The following is an 18,876-nucleotide window of genomic DNA, read 5'->3' on the forward strand; positions in this document are numbered from 1 at the left end:
CGGCCCCAGCTTAAAATAGTGTGATGGCTTTCTTGTCAAACACAAACTCAACCAGACTGATTGGTCCCCTTGATTCTATGACAACAATTGAAGTACTTAAATGAAGTGTAATGCTATCTATTTATCTATCCATGGTTTCATTGTGAAATTATTTTTTTAAGATGACAGGACATAAATGTTGGTAAAGAAAGAAAAACTTTATTATTTCTCTTACAGAAGTCAACCATTACATTTTAGCATACTGCAGTAAACAAAAAAACAACGAAAAGATGGCATTAAAACATCACACCATACACACAATAACGATCGAATTGAATTCCCACATTTTTATGAAGGCACTTGCTGGATATAACAGGTTAAAGCCACCTTCTTGCATGCACAAACTGACATTTTTCCAACAGTCACCTTTGGGGAAAAAATCAAATCCACTTTGGGTTAAAATCAACTTTTAACACTTCCGTTCCGTTTAGACATGCCATTTGCATGTGGGTGTCAAAATACCTCAGCAACAAACAGTCCCACAAATCACCACAGCAACCAAATGAGAAAAAATAAAAATCAATACACTGGAATAATCTTATCAAAAGCAAACATTTTGAGTTTCCACACAATGAATAATGATCATCATTCATGTCACACTCTCTGCATCAAATATTCACAGACACACACACACACACTCAAATTCTCACTATTTATCCAATAACAAGATTTTTTGGCCCTCAGCCTCCTCTTGCTGGCCTCCTGAGTAAACCTAAGTATGTCACTGTAAAGGAGTGTAGGTGGGCCTGGGGTGATTTCTTTGAAACATGTACTACTGCTAAATACCTGACACTGAACTCGTCTTTCTAAGAAAATGCCTGGAGGATGGATTAAACCGAAATCTCCCACCACCCCATGTTTGTCTTTGTGATTGACACACAACCCCCCCTTTACACACTCACATGACATGTTAAACATTTCTCACTCATGCAATTTCTGTCATACTTATAGGGTTGCTCTCTTTACACCTCAAGCTTGTTTTATTTTTCTATGCTAAAGTAACGCAAAGCATTGCTTCCTCTCCTAATGTAAAAAAAATCTGAATAAGTGTGATGGGTCAATGACTTCTTACAGGAAGAATGGATACAATTTAATTTCCTCTCCGCATTGGGAAAGTGAGTCTGTAAGAAGTTTTGAACTTAAAATCAGTGACTAAAACTGCCACCATTCACAGCACTTTCAAGAGTGATGCTGAAACGCACTTCAATTAAAGAGACTTAAAACAAAAGCTTTTGCTATTGTGTGTTTATATCACTGACAATGTGTCCAATTGCTTAATATTAAAGCTATATCAAGAGTTGGCCAACAGGAGGAGCTGACAGGCCCCCTCTCTTATGTCACATGAAAGCAAAGAACATTTACTGATACAGTAAAAAAAAAAAAAAAATGATCAACGTTATATATTTTAACAGTATTCTGTCAAAGTGCACAATTGGGGTTCTAAGTTACAGAAAAAGGCCAATATATGACAAAAAAGAGACACATTTAAATACAGGTTAAACAAAGAAACTAGTAATAATAATAATAATACAAACACAATTATATTCACAGCAATATCTCTGTAGTCTATCAAACCAAATGTAGTAAAAGGGGACTTTTACTGACCATAAGCTACATCCAAACTCCATGTCACTCAGAATGTGAGGTATAGCACTGCTACACACACCAACTGCTGACTGTTCAACACATCAACACAAACACACCTGGAGGTATCTATGGTTCCCCCCCACCCCTGGATTACATGTAAGTGCACAGGTGAGGTGCCAGCATCAGCATGAGGAGTTCTGTTCACGGACACTAGCCGCTTTGTAATGCTTATGCTGGAACTCCATGACAAACCTCCGTGGCTCCAACACATTCAAAACGAGTCATAAAAGTCACATACATACATACAAACATGCACGCATACACGCCAAAGATGCATGCCACTTATTCAGAGCAGTCTTCGAATTTGATCTACAAAGGCTTCTCACGTCTACAAAACCATACACAAGCCCAGTACACCAATCAATTGATATGAAGTAAACACACTAAAGCTACGGGTAGTAATACAACAAAAATCAAAATATAAAAAAACATGTATAACTTACAAAACAAGAAAAATAACAGTAATGAGTGAATGAATTAAGAATAATTATAAAAAATAAAGCTATAATATAGATCAGTAAATGTGAGATGTGACACAGCTGGAGCAGGGAAAAGGGAAACACACTGGAAGTGAAACTAGGTGGCACATGCAGGGATGTGAGCGATAAACGGAAACAAGAGGGCAGTGATAAAAGTGGCCCTGTTCCAATATTTTTGCACAACCTCCGCAATTTCTCTCTTTTAACTCTATGTAAGAGCAAATTGTATTCATGATGACTGATATACCGTGGGCGAGCAGCTGGCTGACTGTTAATCACGTTTTTAGATCAAGGAGAAGATCTGTAATTGGAGGACAGTGTTTTGTTTTTTTTCTTAGTGCTGTGCTGAACTCCAATGACTGTACACATAAGTATCTGTATTGAAGGTTCAAGGTCATATTTCTGGTCTGGCTGGCTGATCATCTTTCAGCCAAAAACCAAATCATGTACTTTTTCCTTCGACCCGCAGATTACTCTTGGCTTTGTGTAGATACTTTTTTGTTATTGTTTATCAGCACAATCTGTGATACTCAGTTCACATCAGATCTCAGGGGGACGTTACTTTGCACAGTAATCAAAGCACAAGGAAGTTGATTGTCAATCATCCATAACCAGTATCACAGTAAAAACAATACTGTTGCTAATCTTAACTCTTTTCTTTGGAATTATTTTTAAAAATGTAAACGGTTACTGTGGGGAACATCCGTGTTCCAAGAAGAGAAGATCACCATCTTCTACACTAGGCATTGTTTGTTTTCTTTGAAGACGTGAACAAATATTTCAGCTTATGAGGGAGAACATTCTGAACAAACATTTACTTATATTGAGTACTGTTGACTGAATTTTCCACCATATACCAAGGACCCTTTCAGCCAATCAAGGCTCAGGTTGTAATCAAAAGACCTATGGACTACATGAGGTCCCATGATGTAAATAGATAAGGACTATGTAAAAAGCTAATGCAAGTACATGGACCTCTGGTTTAAGATATTTTAAATATATTTAATCTGATTGATAAGATTTATAATTTCCAGTTTTCTTTGTATCCATTATATGTGACACACAACTCACCAACCTTGTGCAGTTATTACTAATGCAAAACAGATCTGCCATGCAATCTTACCTTATCTTATGTTAGACCACTTTCATAGAAGGTCAACAACTATGGTGCAGTTAACAGTTAAAGATTCACAACAACGCACTGAATGTTGCTACATGATGCTGTGGGGAAAAATAAATGCCTGGTCTAGATAAGACTGTACTTTTGTTTGTGTTGTAATGGAGTGAAAGTGAAAAGCTTAATTTACAAAGAAATAAAGGTATAAAGATTTATATCTGTGTGTGTGTGTCTTTGTGCTTGTTTATAATCAGGGCCTATTATACTTGTCGTTGTAGCGGTGGATGGTGACGCAGCCATGATAAGAGATGGGCCGTGGCATGGCTGCCACTCCTGTGATGATGCCTGTTGCTGGGTCGTAGCACAGGATGGTGTCTGTGGCTTCACCACTTTCCCCTCTGCCGCCGAGGATGAAGATCTTACCATTGCACACCGACATGCCACAGCTCTCCTGCACGTAGAGAATAGAGGTTACAGCTAGTCTGACAATTAGAAGTCAGATCCCACTGTATTTGCATTTACGTTATTACCTGTCTGTTAAAAGTGTGAACCACATGTATCCAGTAGTCCTCCACGGGGTCATAGCAGAATATGGATTTGGTGAGACCACCGCAAACATAGATCAGGTTGTTGAGGGACACTGCTGTGATACAGCGCTTGGCGATGGGGATGTTGGCCCGTAGTAACCAGGTATTTGTCTCTGGATCATAGCACTGAACCTGTAATATACAGTTATACAAAGTTAGATGTGTTACCATGTGATGAGAGGAGTTGTTGGGTCGAACATTTGAAGCTTGCGAGAACATGGGAGAGACAACTATTTCTATGTAAACCACGTCACACAGTAAGAATTTTTGAAATAGCTTCTTTAAAAGTCTTTTATATCTGACCACAGATAATATGAAAAACAACATAAGATCCCTCTTCACCAGATCTGATGAATATCAATAAAAATGTCCTTGATAGTAGACTTCAAAAGAAAAAGAAGCTCAAAGGAACCCGAGCCATCATGAACTCTAGTCTCTTTAGGCCACATTACGGCAGTCATGCAGTCAGAGAAAGCTTTATCAGACTGCCTCTCTACCTATAGATGTGTAGTTTCTAGTTTAACCAGACACAAATATTCCATCTATACCACAGTGGAGAAAAAAAATGTTTGTAATAAGTTAGCTGTCTTACATAACATAATGAGACTATTCCAGCCTCATTCTGTTTTGACTAACTACTCTGTCATGCTCTCATCTCTCTGGTTATCTGATCACATTTTTTAAAGTGGTAGAGGTGACAAAATCTTTAACTTAATCAAAAATACATTACATTGCTGGGTGTTTGGAAGACCTGCTATATGAAGCAAAAAGGTAGACAACAAACAAAAAACTTCTAAGCGCAGCCTATTTTAAATACATGTGTGTGGATTTGTTTCTCAGACAACACTGTGATTTGTCTACTTTGGTGTTTTCTCACATCACTCGTGTCTTTAAGGTGTAATAACTGAGGCAAAAAAGACACATCACATGTGCTTAAGTGTGTGGTTGAGCAAGTGCACATCTGTTTCTCACCTTGTCTGAACAAGTTTCATCATCAGGGCCTCCTCCAATAACAAAGAGCTTGCCGGCACAGCTGGCAACAGCAGGAGAGCTGACGGCCTCTTTCATTGGTGCCACCTCTGTCCAGCGGTTGGAGAAGGAGTCGTAACACTCCACGCTGCTCAGACGGCTCTGGCCATCATAGCCACCCACGGCATAGACCTGAGGGCAGACACATAAAACATACATTTAAATTAGAAGAGTTGCAATTCCCAGATTGGACCATAGGACGTCGGTTGGTGTGATACAACCTTTTTACATGGTCAGTGGCTTACAACAGCAATTGATACAAGAAAGAGCTTTGTATTCCAGCTTACCAGGTTATGAATACAACAGCTTCTACGTCAGCACTTGAAAACCAGTCTGTCAGGTACAGTTAAAAGATGACATACTGTTCCCCAACAACCACCATTATTCCTTCAGTCCTCCTTGCACTTTACATCCGTAAACACTGCCAGCAGGTACTGCTGCATTTGCATATCTTGAACTTCATCACTACTCCAACTGTATTTAACTGTCAGTTCAATTTTACTACAGCAATAAACCATTCTAAAATTCATGCCCCAAAGAAGTGTGTTGACATACGACAGGAACGGGGAAAAGAAAAAAAAGTATGTTAAAAGGTTAAGGGTTGCTGAAATACTGCCATTTCGTTAACAACATACCACAAACATTTTCGAGCATTTTCTGCAAACAATGAGAGAAAGAGAGAAAGACAGGGAGGTGGAGGACAATAAAGCAGAACAAAAAGACAGAAGTGGTTGTGGTTGTTTGCATTCAACACCCAGGCTTTGTGATAGCACTTATGCTTTTTTAAACCGGAAAAAAAACCCTTCATGAAATTGTTGAGGCTTTCTCTGTAGTTCCAGTTATGTTAATATAATTTTATAATAATGAGCACAAAATCAAGTGCTGAGAAATATTTTTTAAATATATTCCGATTCAGCCATGTCACAGCACACATGGATCACTTATTTTGAACAACATTGTTGTTTCCAAAGTACATCAGAGAGTCATAAAAACATGTCAAACTGAAGACTTTTTTTTTTTCTTTTTTTGTCTTATACCTAAAAGAATACAAGTGTCAGTGTGCTTTGTGGAATATACTACGTGCACATGAGAAAATATTCTTCTGCATTCTTCTTCATATATTGAGAACTGGCTCTTCAATGCGCTGAGGATATCCAGACACTGGCTTGTTTGAATACACTAATGGGGGTTGGGGGCGCATGATGGCAGTTTTCTTCTCTTCCTCACTGCTCTGCACTGCTCTGCACTCACACATGTGATTTCAATACACCATGAACGTGTTGAATATACAATAAAGGGACATTTCACACAAGAGTGATGGTGGTAGCACATATTCTATAACCACTTCAGCTACGTGGCTATCACATAAACACTAAATCAAATGTGATTTGTGGCTCTCTGTGGTTTGAAACTTAACAAGTACATTCTGTACATTAATACTGACATTGGCTGAATGATTAACAGTGTCCTTAACGACCTGACACCAGAGCAGTGGAGAAGAAGGAGAGCTGATAATCACCAACACATCCATCCAACTAACTAACTAACTAACTAATTAACTGACTAACTAACTAGGCCAAGAGGTAAGAGGAGGTTACTGCTAAGAAAACAACAGCTGAGTGACTTCAGGGGCAAAAACAACACAAGAGTGAGAGAGAGAAAAAAAGAGAGAGCAAGAGAGCGAGAGAGAGAGAGAGAGAGAAAGAGTGTGAGAGAGAGAGAGACATTATGATAGATGAGAACAGTCGTCACCATGTGCAGCCATAACAGGGAGAGGAAAACATGTCGTGACCTATTTTTTCCTTATACTCCATGGAAACAAGACCAGTCTGACAGAACGTCACAGAGTGTAGGACCCTGAGAAAGTATGTGCATGTATGTTCTTATGCTTATACACTTATTATTACTACTAATACTATACTTTTGAGAATTGAATGGGGCTAGGAGTAAATTAAAAAACTACAGTTTTACACTACAGTAAAACAAATACAAGCGTGCATGCATACATGCCCGTTTCACAGGCTTGTTTACCACACACTTGATAATGAGGCAAAAGAGCTCCTATGAAATTCTTCAGAAATGGCAGACTGAATGAGGAAATGACAGGTTAGAAATCCAGTGGGAGGAAGGGCACTGATTTTTTTCGTTGGAAAACGACATTAAAGCCTAAGGAGACACTGTAGATTACAGACATATATTTTCTAGAGTGAAACCAATTTAAGGAAAATTCAGTGGAAAGAAAAAAACAAAAGAGAAGAAATTAAATACCACAGACAACAGAGTTCAAAACAAAAGAAGAGATTGTGTAAGGAGGACGAAAGACAAACAAAACCACATGTGGTTGGATACAAGAGCATATGAAGGGTCAACTTGAAATGGTGTAACAACTGTACAGTGCTTATATAAGAAGAATCAGAAGTTTGCTGACTGGTTCTGGCACTCACTGGTAGCTCCAGCATTGCAGGACTTGGACTTGAAAAAAGAAATGAAATACTATATTCATTAAATAACTGATCTAAAACATCTACTGTGCCTTCTTATTTCATCAACAAATCATTTTTACATAAAAGTCGAGCTAACTACAGCTCATGCACTTCAAACTTGGCTCCTTATAAGCTGATGATGAATGACAGCCATATCAGTCATGACTCACTTTGGAGTTAATTACTGACTTTTATAGTTCCAGTGTGACTGTCCAGCTGATTTCCTCGCTGTTGTGGAAGAATAGTGGCTAGTGTAATTGTACATGTTTGTTGTTTCTGTGGCAAGGCAACAAACGATCACGGGTGTTTTGAAGTTGTGGGAAATACTGTTAGGACTGGCTTCAAGCAGATACCCAAAAATTAAAACTAGTTTAGCAGATGATAAGATCTTTCTGATCATGTGAATAAAGCATTATCGTAGCCCACAGATTATCAAAAATACTGCTTAAGTCAAGAGAGTTGTTAGTATGGTTGCTCCTCTTTTACGCAACCCTAATAACAGATAATTACAGTTCAGAAACTTTTCATGAACACTCTCTTGTATTAACAGTGGCCAACATCTACATTGTATTATATGACTTACTTACTTCTATCTCTTGTTTGTACCCAAATGTTTAAATGCACTTATTGTAAGTCGCTTTGGATAAAAGCGTCTGCCAAATGACATTTAATGTTATGTAATGATGGTATTTACAATTATATATCCTGTAAAAGAAAGTTCTGTATGACAGACCTGACTATCTGGTTTACACAACAGTATGTTAACTATAACTATATTGATATTGTTATTTAATGTATTTCTTTCCCATAAATAAAATCTAGCATTCCATTAGACCTCATACTGTACACATTTATGCAAATCCAGTGAATGTTTACTGGCTTATCAGGAGTTTGCATCACTATGTATGGTCACTTCAGGCTAATGTGATTGAAGAGAGACACATGCAGCATGATACAGCCATGTAGACTAAGCCAGTTCTTAACTTAGAAAGTGTGAGGTGCTGGCACAGATCCATTAGACTCCCACTGCCCTCAAACAAGAATTTCCACCTGGTCCTGTGCTACAAACTGTAAATAGTAACAGCTCAAAAGGATAAGCAATGATCAAGGATTGATGACGGCTCAAATTTCATAAACATACTAGTGTCAGATCTCTGTGTACAGTTACTGCACACAGAGGCACCTGAGGACAGATACTGTATATGACTGGAATGCATATAAATAAAGAAAATGCAAACTTCCTTATTTTTGTTGAATCAGCTCCAGGATGAGCTAGCACCAGTGGTTTACAAACCTCTGAGCCACAAGAGAACCACGCAAAAAATAATATGCTATTCTTTGTCAAAAACATTGCAGAGGATCAATGATAAGCAGAACGCAGTGTTACTGGAGTTCTGCCACTGCCGAGACCAGACTAGACTAAATTGAAACAATCACAAAGTGAGCACAGCCTTTGGTATGTTTAAAACCAAATTCCTTCATGTCTGCAGGTAAGACGGCATGAGTAGCAGTGACATGAGACATAATGTCAAAGACATGACTCAGCAGTAAAACAAAAAAAAACCCTTTCAAACAGGAGATTCCAACAGATTTTCTTCTATACGTTCCCTTCTGTACTGATACCAAGTTAACACCAGGTAATAACAGAGTATGACACTCTGCATTGTTCTAATATTACACAGAAGCACCCCTGACTAAAATATTTAGAGAATGAAACTGGATTCTAATCTGTGTGATAAAGGGTTATTTGGAACAGAGCGTGTACAGAAGGTCACATGACTGCACACGACTTCAAGTAAGTTAAGGAAAGGCTGAGGCGACATCCACATTACATTAGGTTTTTAACTGAAAACCTATACCTTGACTAAGACGACGACGACAAAAAAAAAAAAATAATAATATATATATATATATCGCACTTATGACTAGCACTTCATAGTTTGGCTTACTTGAAGCTCTTACTTACTTCTAGATCTTATTTGTACCCAAATGTTTAAATGCACTTATTGTAAGTCGCTTTGGATAAAAGCGTCTGCTAAATGACATGTAATGTAATGAGAACAGAGTTTGGAAACACTGCTGGGTCAGGGTTTGAAAACTCCAGAGCGACATTTCAAGGTGGATGGGTAGTTATTATTATGCAGTAGCCCATTGCGGTTACATATTTTATGATCTCACCATTCAAATGAATGTAAGTCATCTTCCTTTCATCAGGTAGATAATGCAAAACTTTCCACAAAGTCAAACATGATTACTTGTCGGTACTTTTCACACAGGGCAAAAAAATTTGTGATGCAGCTGTTTAGTGGTATGATGACACTATTAATGTGCGAAATCTGACACTGAATTATTAATCAGTTCCTATATTAGAGGCATCTATAATAAGCAAGGCTCGATCTCACTCTCTCCTCACCTTGCCTAGTAGGACACCCATCTTGTGTCTCCATCGGCCTTTGTTCAGAGAAGCCACTCTGATCCACAAATTGAGCTGTGAGTTGTACATCCAAACATCTCTGCTGTTGATACGACCACCTGAAAACACCAAAGGACAAAAAAAAATCATTATTTGAGGCTCACACATTGAACCATGCTTCACGATGTCTGCACAACCATTAAATGCAACTACAGATTAAAGTGGAACGTAACAGCTTCAACAGTCATTGTGATGGGTAAACAGCGGACCAACTTTTTTCAAATGGCGAGAATAAAATATAAAAAAACAGGATGCAGAATGTAAATGCTGGTTTGTTTTTGGTGGTTGGTTGGCTGTTCCTCCATCTGCATGGACAGGGCTCCATGGATCAGTTGAAAACAAATGCACATGGCCAGGAGAGGGGAAGGGAGGGGGGAACGTCAATGGTGAGTTTTTACGACAGTGAGGATAAAGCAGTAGACACAAGGGGGAGCTCCATAGACCTTAAAACAGACTTGAGTTTGCTGGATAGTTTTTATGAACCAGTCCCCAGTGAGTCAGGATCTACACATACACCCCCTTTCCACAAGTATTTGCATTAACTATCTATTCATCAAAATTTTTATTTAAATAAATAATACTGGTTTTGTTATTGTGATCAGTGCAGCCAGTAATTCAATTTAATATGAATCCATAATGTCTGATGATCTGATTTCTTACATACAGTGCCTTCAACCTTCTTCATTTATGGCCAAATCAGGATATTTTGTCAGTTTACAGAGCTACAGTGCCTTTACAGCTGAAAGACTCATCTGTTGTCTCTGAACAAATATGCATTCTGAAAGGTTTTAGGAAGAACAAAAACCAGTCACCCGACCAGGATACTGAGACAGGTAACCTAGACACATTTTTAACAAGAAATGACACATGTCCCCTCGCCCCCCTCGCTCTCTCAATAAATCTCCCACAAAGGTCACTTAACACACACCTGTCTATTCATTCTGTACAGACAGACAAACAAGAGATCCTTCAAAATATGACAAAAGAATTTACCTCTGAAATGGAAAGATTAGATAAAATGTAGGTTAACTCTGTCCATAGAACAATATTTAGGTGAGCAGTTTACTTGGCTCTATGAATTAGCAGTGATGTAAAAACCTTTTTTTAACAATAATTTCTGAAGTGGTATATCATGGGAGGAAAACCAATACAACATGTTATTTCACACAATCACTTTAAATTGATCAAAAAACTGTGACATCTGTCAACAAAATACAACTAAGATCCCAACTAAGAAAACAAAAATAATGTTTAATCATTTACTCTTTGTTGTGGTAGTGACTGTACAAAGCATATGGGGCGGCTCTGCGGAGCAATGAAAGGCATAAAGACAATCTGCCAGTGTAAATAAAGGTGTCTAGACCTCCTCTTAATTCACATGCATACAAAGGAAGAGTTGTACAATGGCTGGCAGAAAGGTTAGATAGGTGGGGACATTGATTTTGTTTTGTTTTTGAGCATATAATTAATGTTCATGAAGGTAATTAATTTTTCAATTTAAATTATACAGTAGAACGCAGATGAAAAAGAGCACAAGAAGGAAGTCAGCTGCAGCATGTGTTTGCTCAATAACTGCGGGAAGGTGAGAGAGCCAGACAGTCTGCTTCCATTGAGGCGTCTGTTTTTCAAGATTTGCATAACGGAAACACACTGGTGGGTGGATGAGCTATTTCAAAAAGATTAAGACACCCCTCAGAGAGAGGATTTTGCTTTCATTAAAAGCTTTGGTTTGTCCTAACAGCTCAGATAGGGAGGACCAAAGATGCTAATCACTATGTTTTAATAATAACGAGCATTGAAAGACTTGTGTGACAGCTTTCTGAACGCTACACATCGACTATTGTCGCATGCACTTTTATTGGAAATGCTAAGGATCTGGGTCCCTCTTGTGTGTTCTTGTGAACAAATATGTCTTTAGTGTGTATTTGAATACAGAGCAGATGGGGCCAGATCCAATTGCACGTTTGGTCACAGGAGACACCCAGGACACATGTTAATGCCAGGTATGAACAATTGTACTTCACGCTGTCCGCTGACAGATGGTAATACTAGGTCTGACTGAACAGGGCCTATAATAGATGTCACCGTACTTGTGACTACCATAGGCACAATTCTGTGACAAAAACACATGTGTTTCACTATTCACATAGCTAATAACAATTGATCCAAATGTATGTTCTTTCCTTTAGTGGAGTAAAGTTTAAAGAGACATTTATTTCATGTGGCTAAATTGGATGAAACATATTGTACTTTGCGAGATTAGATCATAACTGATGTCTTGAGGATTGTAATCTAAAGTACTCCTAGATTCAAAACATTTCTGTGTTAATCCAGTGTTCACACTCATGAGAAAGTGGCTCTTTACAATGCTATGGATGAAAAACAGCAGTGGCCAGAGACACAGACTCAGGACAGAAAGGCCTAAGAAACCTTGTATACCCAACTGGGCCACATCCTATTTCAAACCACAGCTAAGTGCAGCTGTGCTGGAGGCTGGAGGACCTCCAAAGTATTTGCACCAGGTCCCATCGTGAGGACAGGAAGACAGACCGATAGACAGACTGGAGGCATATGTAGGAATGCATTCAAGAAAAGACAAGAAAAATTCAGTTGAGAATGATGAGGGATTAAACGTATCAATGAGACACCAAAACAAATAAGGATTATTGGACAATGAAGACCAAAACTCTCTATACTACCACTATTTCCCACTACTACCCTATACAATCATATAAAGAATGTATAGTGTCAGAGTGGAGGGAGGGGTATGTTGACTTTTCCAGCCAAAGCTTGAGGGTAGATTAATGGTCACACGTGATGACTTGGCACCGTGTGAGTACAAGCACTGCTCACTCTTGATGTTTTCACTCTTTGCTTTTTGTCAAGTAGAGTCTTGCAGTTCATACGCAGCATGCATGAACATGAGAAGTCCTGGCCTGTGTATTTTTCTAGGAAATAGTGATAATAATAACAAAAAGCATGCCCTCAATGCAACAACCTCCCAAAACGGCATCTTCTACACAGCACATTTTTGTTTTGTTAAAATCAGTGATGCAATATGAAAGACTGATTCAATTAAAGTATTCAGGCCCCACTTGGCCTGTGCCTTATTCAATTTAAGTATTTTCCCCTACAGGAGGATCAGGCCCCACGTGGCCTGTGTTTTGTTACAAAAGTGCTGCAGCTTTGCCATGAGGCCATGAGAGCTATGGATACCTCAGATTTACTTTTATTTTAAACCTGAACTGGCATAGTCTCAAACTGAAAAGGAGACATTAGGTCTTTGCATAAAGGGGGTCCTTGAATGCTGCTGAACATAATTATGTAAGAGACAGTGAGTCTGATGACTGCCCATGAGGATCAGCGAAGGAGCCATCAAAGGTCACTCTCTAAAATGTGCCTGAAGAGTGCATCCAGATGTCGATCTAATATTTTCCTTTAGTCCAAACTCACACAGGCCAAGAATAAAACTAACAAAGGCAAAGAGCCAGCATGGAGTTTCCTGCCACACCATCACAGATAAGACGACAAGTCAAGCACGGACACACACTGTCCACACATGTCCCTTGAGTAAATGTTTGTTTTTGGACACGAGGACATAATCTTATTATAAGGAGAAACGTGACTTTATAATACAAAAACAGTGTAACAACATAATTAGGTGTTGAGTACTTCAATATTGCAGTAAGTACAAGCCATGGGTAATATCATGCTGTTGAGTAGCTTTTGTAACAAATGTAGTGGGGCCTTACCTGACACCAGAATGTCGTTGCGGAGCGCACAGACTGCATACTCTGACTTAGTAAACTCAGGCAGTTTGGCCAGTGACTTCCACTCTCCTGTGACGGGGTCATAGCATTCAGTGTAGGGCAGGTTGAAGCCGCCCACCCTCTCACAGCCACCCACCACCACAATCACCTCTGAGTAGCCAGTTGACCTGTACAGAAGAATTAGAGTACAGGACATGGAGATAAACATATGAAGCTATTATTAAAAAGGCTATGAAGACATAAAAACACACCTGTCAACATGTCAGGGTAGAAAATTAAAATATCTTTTATCAGACCTTGCAAACAGACTTTAGTGTTTTTGCAGTGTTTAAAAAAAGAATTTAGGCAACATTTCAGAAAAATCAAAGGTGGGAGTTTGACACAGATGGGTGGCTTGATCTAAAATGGAAAAGGTAGGAAGTTAATGATAAGGTAAGCTCAAGTAAATGATATATTAGTTATGAATTTTAGGTAACAATTTTCCTGGATATTTACAACAGAGTTCGTAGATAAAGGGAAGGTTTGACTTATCTGACCTCTGTTACAACTACATACATTTTCAAAGAAAAACTCTGATTAAAAAAGAGGTCTAATTCCCACGATACCAACTCTGCTGCTCAACACATACCTAAGGCTTGACCACATTTCCTACGACCAGCTAATTAACTGCAGCTTCTTTTCTTATTGTGCCTTCCGAGTCGATTTCACTATTGTTTGTTGTTTATTTACTGAGTAAAAAATTCCATGCCTACAGTGTATACTGTACATTCACACACTCATATACAGCATTTATGTGTATAGATCGGTACATGTAGAAAGATAAACAGACAGGCAGGCAGGAAGCCAGACAGCTAGTCTAGTCAAAGATAATATGTGTGCGCACACGTGATTATTTTGACTCCTGAGGCCTCCCAAGAGAGGAGCAGCACAAGTGTAGACACAGAAAGGTAAGAACTTGGCATCTGAGTGGGAGAGGTTTTTGGCCTTCAGGGCAAACAAAAACAACAGTGTAGGTGGTGAGCATGCTCTGAACAGATCTGCCTTGATTCTCACACAAAACACAACTGAAATATGTCACGCATCCAGAATAAATAACGACTGGCACTGTTCCCATTTTAACCTTTACATCAGTTCAAACACACAAAGGCAGCTGTCCTGCAGTCTGTTGTGCAGCAGGCTACCAGATGGTGTCCTTTGTCGTTTATCGAACACGGCATTGTGTAATTCAGCGGGAAAATCTTCAAAAGATTACACTTTGAACTACACACTGTATACAGTGTAGAGTGGGATTATTGTGTTGTTCCTTTTCCATAAACTAGACATTTTAATTTGATTTGCAAAAATATTAATAAAAAAATAAAATAATATTGGTTTTCATATTGTAAAACTAATCCACCTTATGCTGCAGACCAATGTATTTATTTTGGGCTATAACCAAAACCCATATATATTAGTAAGGTGGGTTAAACTGACAAGAGTCAAGATTTGATGACCGATCCTTGCGTCACATTTTTTTTTCCCAGTCTGTGCATGAACATGCCCTGCCTCTCTCATTATAATTTCCATTTCAAAATAGGGCTACAAAAAACCCAGCTCAGTCTATGACACACTTGCCTGTTCAGCACAATAACACTCCCTCTCTCCCACTTTCATACAAACACACGACAACACTACAAGGAGAGGCACAAAGGTCATGTGCAATCCTTCATGTGACTTAAGAGCAGCATATACTATAAGCATATAATCAGACTAACAAATCATACAACATTCACAGGTCAAATACTTTGTGACAGGATCAACTAACTCTCTCTATTGTAGATAGCATCTAGGTTAGATTGTCCTCCACCAGTCATCCTCATAACTAAAAGGTCAATATTTCAGTTACCTGCGTGGACGAGTTCTGGGTGACATCATTTCATTTCCAAGCACGTGGTAGCGTCTGGCCTCGTGGAGAAGCTGATAGCACTCTGGAGCATTCTGGATGAGCTGGTCTCCCTCCACTGTCTGGACAAAATAGTTGGGGTGCAGAAGGGGCAGGCGCACATGGTGCAGCAGGGCCTTCAGCATCGGCCTCCTAAGCTCCATGCTGTGGTACACCCATCGCAATACTGCCTCAAACACTACCTCCTCTTTGCCAACAGACAGCTCATCACTGTTTATATACTCTTCCAGCTCTTCTTTGTGTAGGTCAAGGAACTCCTCATGCTGAGCCACCTCTGAGAAATTGGCCAGGGCATAACTGCGGCAACGACTGGCTAACTGCTTCAGAGAATGGGCATCTGCAAACCGTTGGATGCCCAGGCAGTTACAGGGGTCCAGCTGGTCCTCCAGGAACTTAGCACAGGCATCTCGTAGTGTATAGATCTGGAAGAGGCTGGAGGTCTCAAAGAGGAACTGGACATTCTCAGTGGTGATCTTGGCACGGCCTGTGTAAACATAGGTGAGGAAGGAGTCCATGGCCTCTGCCAGGATGCCATTGATCTCCACCAGCATCTCCCGGCTCTCACGATGATCATTGCAGAACATGGCTCTGAAATAGGAAGAGCATGCAGAGAGCACAGCGCGGTGGCAGGGGAACTCGCGACCCTGCACACTGATGACCACATCAGTGAACAGGCGGCAATCACGAAACTCATTGAACACCTGCAGGATGCCCTCTGAGTGGGATGCGCCAGAACAGAAATCCAAGACCTCTTGGCTGGCTAATGTTTTGGGATCAACCTCAAACACCTTGGAAAACAACAACAGGGGCAAATACTTGTAAATATTTCATATTAAAACACCTAAAATACAGAAATTATACTAAATGTTTGTTTGACAGAACCTTGCGTTTGACAGCTGGTGAGTCTCTGATCCCAGAGTCCTCTCTGATAATCCTCCTGCCCAAAATCAACACCATGGCTGCCACCTTCACAGAAGACCCTCTCTCAGCTTTAAGATCACCTGAGAACAGTGAGCAGGATCAGCAGTATTAAAAGCATGCTTTAAACAAAAAAAACATCTCAAGGCATTTCATCATCATGAGGTAGTAGGAGTATCAAGTAAAAAGTACAAAAATCATGACATGACCTACTTTGCTGACTTGTAGTACAAATTGAGAACATTCATTGCATGAAAATAAAGCCTTTAAACAATGACGCATGTGTTTAAAACTTGTAGAAAACATGACTCCCGCAGACTATTTTGCGCCTGTGGGGCACAGCTAATTTTTTTAAGAAAACCGTTCCAAGGAAGGAAATCTGAGCTGCACAAAGATCTGCGTGACACCTCCTTCTAGCTCATCACTGTTGTGAAACAGTTGTGCCTGGTATAACAAAGGGACTGACGATGGTAAAGAGAAACAGGCAGTAGGGAGAGAGACGGTTGGAATAGGCCTGCCTACATGTCAGTCAGGTTTGTTTTGAAAAGGCTTGGGGGAAGGGATGCTATCAGAAACGGCCTGATCGGTACTTGAAAAACAAGTGCCAAGTCAGGGCACTGGGTAACTTTAATCTTAGTCTTAAAACAGCTGCTTTTCAGCTTTTCAGAATAAGCTCTTAAAGAAATTTAACCAAAATGAGTTGTGCTCTGTTCACCTCCACAAAGGCTGTCCAAAAAACATTGTGTGTATGTCAGGAGATACTGTATCATTATCAACTTAACATTGACATGTGTTATCTATGGCCAAATGGTCTAAATTTGGCGACAGGTCTGGCCTTTGCTTGTGTGAGGTCATTGATGTTTGGTTATTTTTAACTTTGTTTGGCTGAGCCTCAGTAGACGAAGATTCACGTGCAATACAATCGTCAGCAGCATCAGCAGCTCATTTCCACTGTTTAACAGCGGACAGGTTTATCCAGTTGTGACTGACGCATCAGATTTACTTTGTGACTAATAGCAATTGAGCAGGAACAAAAACAAAAAAGGAATACAATAATAAAGAAAATTATGAGACGAAATAAAGCATTTTCTTTACTATGCAGCTTATCCGTGTAACATAAAGTTAAATAAAGAACAACAAATAACAACATACAAAACACTATTACAAATAACACTGAATGTGTCTTTGAATAATAATATATAATTATCAGTCATGGACAATCAGGTGATATCATGGCAACTATTAATACATTAATTGATGATTGTTCAATCACTAAAAAAATCTATTTTGATAAATATGAATCTATTTCAGTAAGTTTTTTTTTATATAAAACAAAAACACAGGTTGAATTACATGTTGTGGGGTTTGTTTTCGAGTTTTTTGGTTTATTACATTTCAGGATGTTGTTGACAGGTTTGGGAAACAAAGATTGACATATTAAAGTATTTCCTTTTTTACCTTTTTTTGTGGACAAAACTGAAATATTGATCAACTAAATGGTGATTAATCAATTACAAAAGTATTCCACCAATATTTAAGCTGATAAAAATGTTTGAGTAGGTTATGTAATTAAATAAAAACAGATTATCTGGATGCAGCTGAGTTCATATTCTCTGTTTATTCTTCTATGACAGCAGACTGATTAACATGTTGTTGTTGTTTTCTCAAGTGCGGAAAACACATTGACAATTATTAAATTAATTGCTAGTTGCAGCTCCATCAGGTCTAATATACAGTAGATTCATAACACCAGGTAGTGACAACACAGGTAGAAACCACCACCATCTTATCAGACAAAGGAGACTTGCCTCGTGCCGACCGTTAACCCTTGACAACACATACTAAAAACATTGGCGGGCCCGCTGCTTCAGCCCATATACTGTCATAAACCCACACAGACTGTGAGAGACAACTGTAAATTCATATTTCATAAACAATAACAACGTCATTTTGTCGAGGGTAAAACGTTTTACCTTGTGCTGAAGTTGCCCGGCGAAGCGTCCCTCTCGGTCACAAAGTGAGAACAACAACAACAACAAAAAAAGTATGGAGAAAGATGAAAACTCTGTCCTAAAAAGTTAAATCGTCAGCTGTTCTAATGAGAACAGTTATGAAACAGAGGAAGTCAGGCTGGAGTACAGCCGGGACATTTTGATTTTGAGTTGATGACAAAAACAAAGACTTCTAACTAGCTAACTGTAAACACTGGACCCATATATACATGTCAGAGGGGAAAAAAAGAAAAGAAAATCCAGCCCACAGCGTCCGCTTACTGTTCCTGCCAATGCATTATGGGTAATGACGTTCAAGTGACGGTGTCGCAAGCTTCTTTTACTTGAAAATAAACTACAGTCCCCAGGCGCCTCGGGTTCTACACGTGGCTGTCCTTTGT

General features: G+C 39.2%; 1 protein-coding gene across 1 annotated transcript; it reads right to left on the minus strand.

Annotated features, from left to right (window-relative positions):
• Positions 1 to 1,403: 1,403 nt before the first annotated feature.
• Positions 1,404 to 18,718, minus strand: klhl24a (kelch-like family member 24a). Its single transcript, XM_058614919.1, has 8 exons — positions 18,458 to 18,718; positions 16,449 to 16,567; positions 15,510 to 16,354; positions 13,607 to 13,791; positions 9,795 to 9,913; positions 4,842 to 5,030; positions 3,813 to 4,001; positions 1,404 to 3,733 (listed from the first exon to the last, which is right to left on the minus strand). Exons 2-8 carry the CDS (start codon positions 16,521 to 16,523, stop codon positions 3,533 to 3,535), a joined length of 1,803 nt encoding a protein of 600 aa, XP_058470902.1. The 5' UTR covers positions 16,524 to 16,567; positions 18,458 to 18,718; the 3' UTR covers positions 1,404 to 3,532.
• Positions 18,719 to 18,876: the final 158 nt, after the last annotated feature.

This window comes from Solea solea, chromosome 1 (assembly GCF_958295425.1).
Source record: "Solea solea chromosome 1, fSolSol10.1, whole genome shotgun sequence".
Classification (NCBI taxonomy): Eukaryota; Metazoa; Chordata; class Actinopteri; order Pleuronectiformes; family Soleidae; genus Solea; species Solea solea.

Bases quoted from the DNA above. Each gene is read 5' to 3' on its own strand.
- klhl24a (XM_058614919.1), bottom strand. From the start codon at position 16,523: ATGGTGTTGATTTTGGGCAGGAGGATTATCAGAGAGGACTCTGGGATC. The intron at 5,031-9,794 runs GTGAGGAGAGAG...GTCTGCCCTCAG, and splicing joins TGGGTGTCCTACTAGGCAAG to GTCTATGCCGTGGGTGGCTA. The intron at 3,734-3,812 runs GTAATAACGTAA...CTCTACGTGCAG, and splicing joins TTCACACTTTTAACAGACAG to GAGAGCTGTGGCATGTCGGT.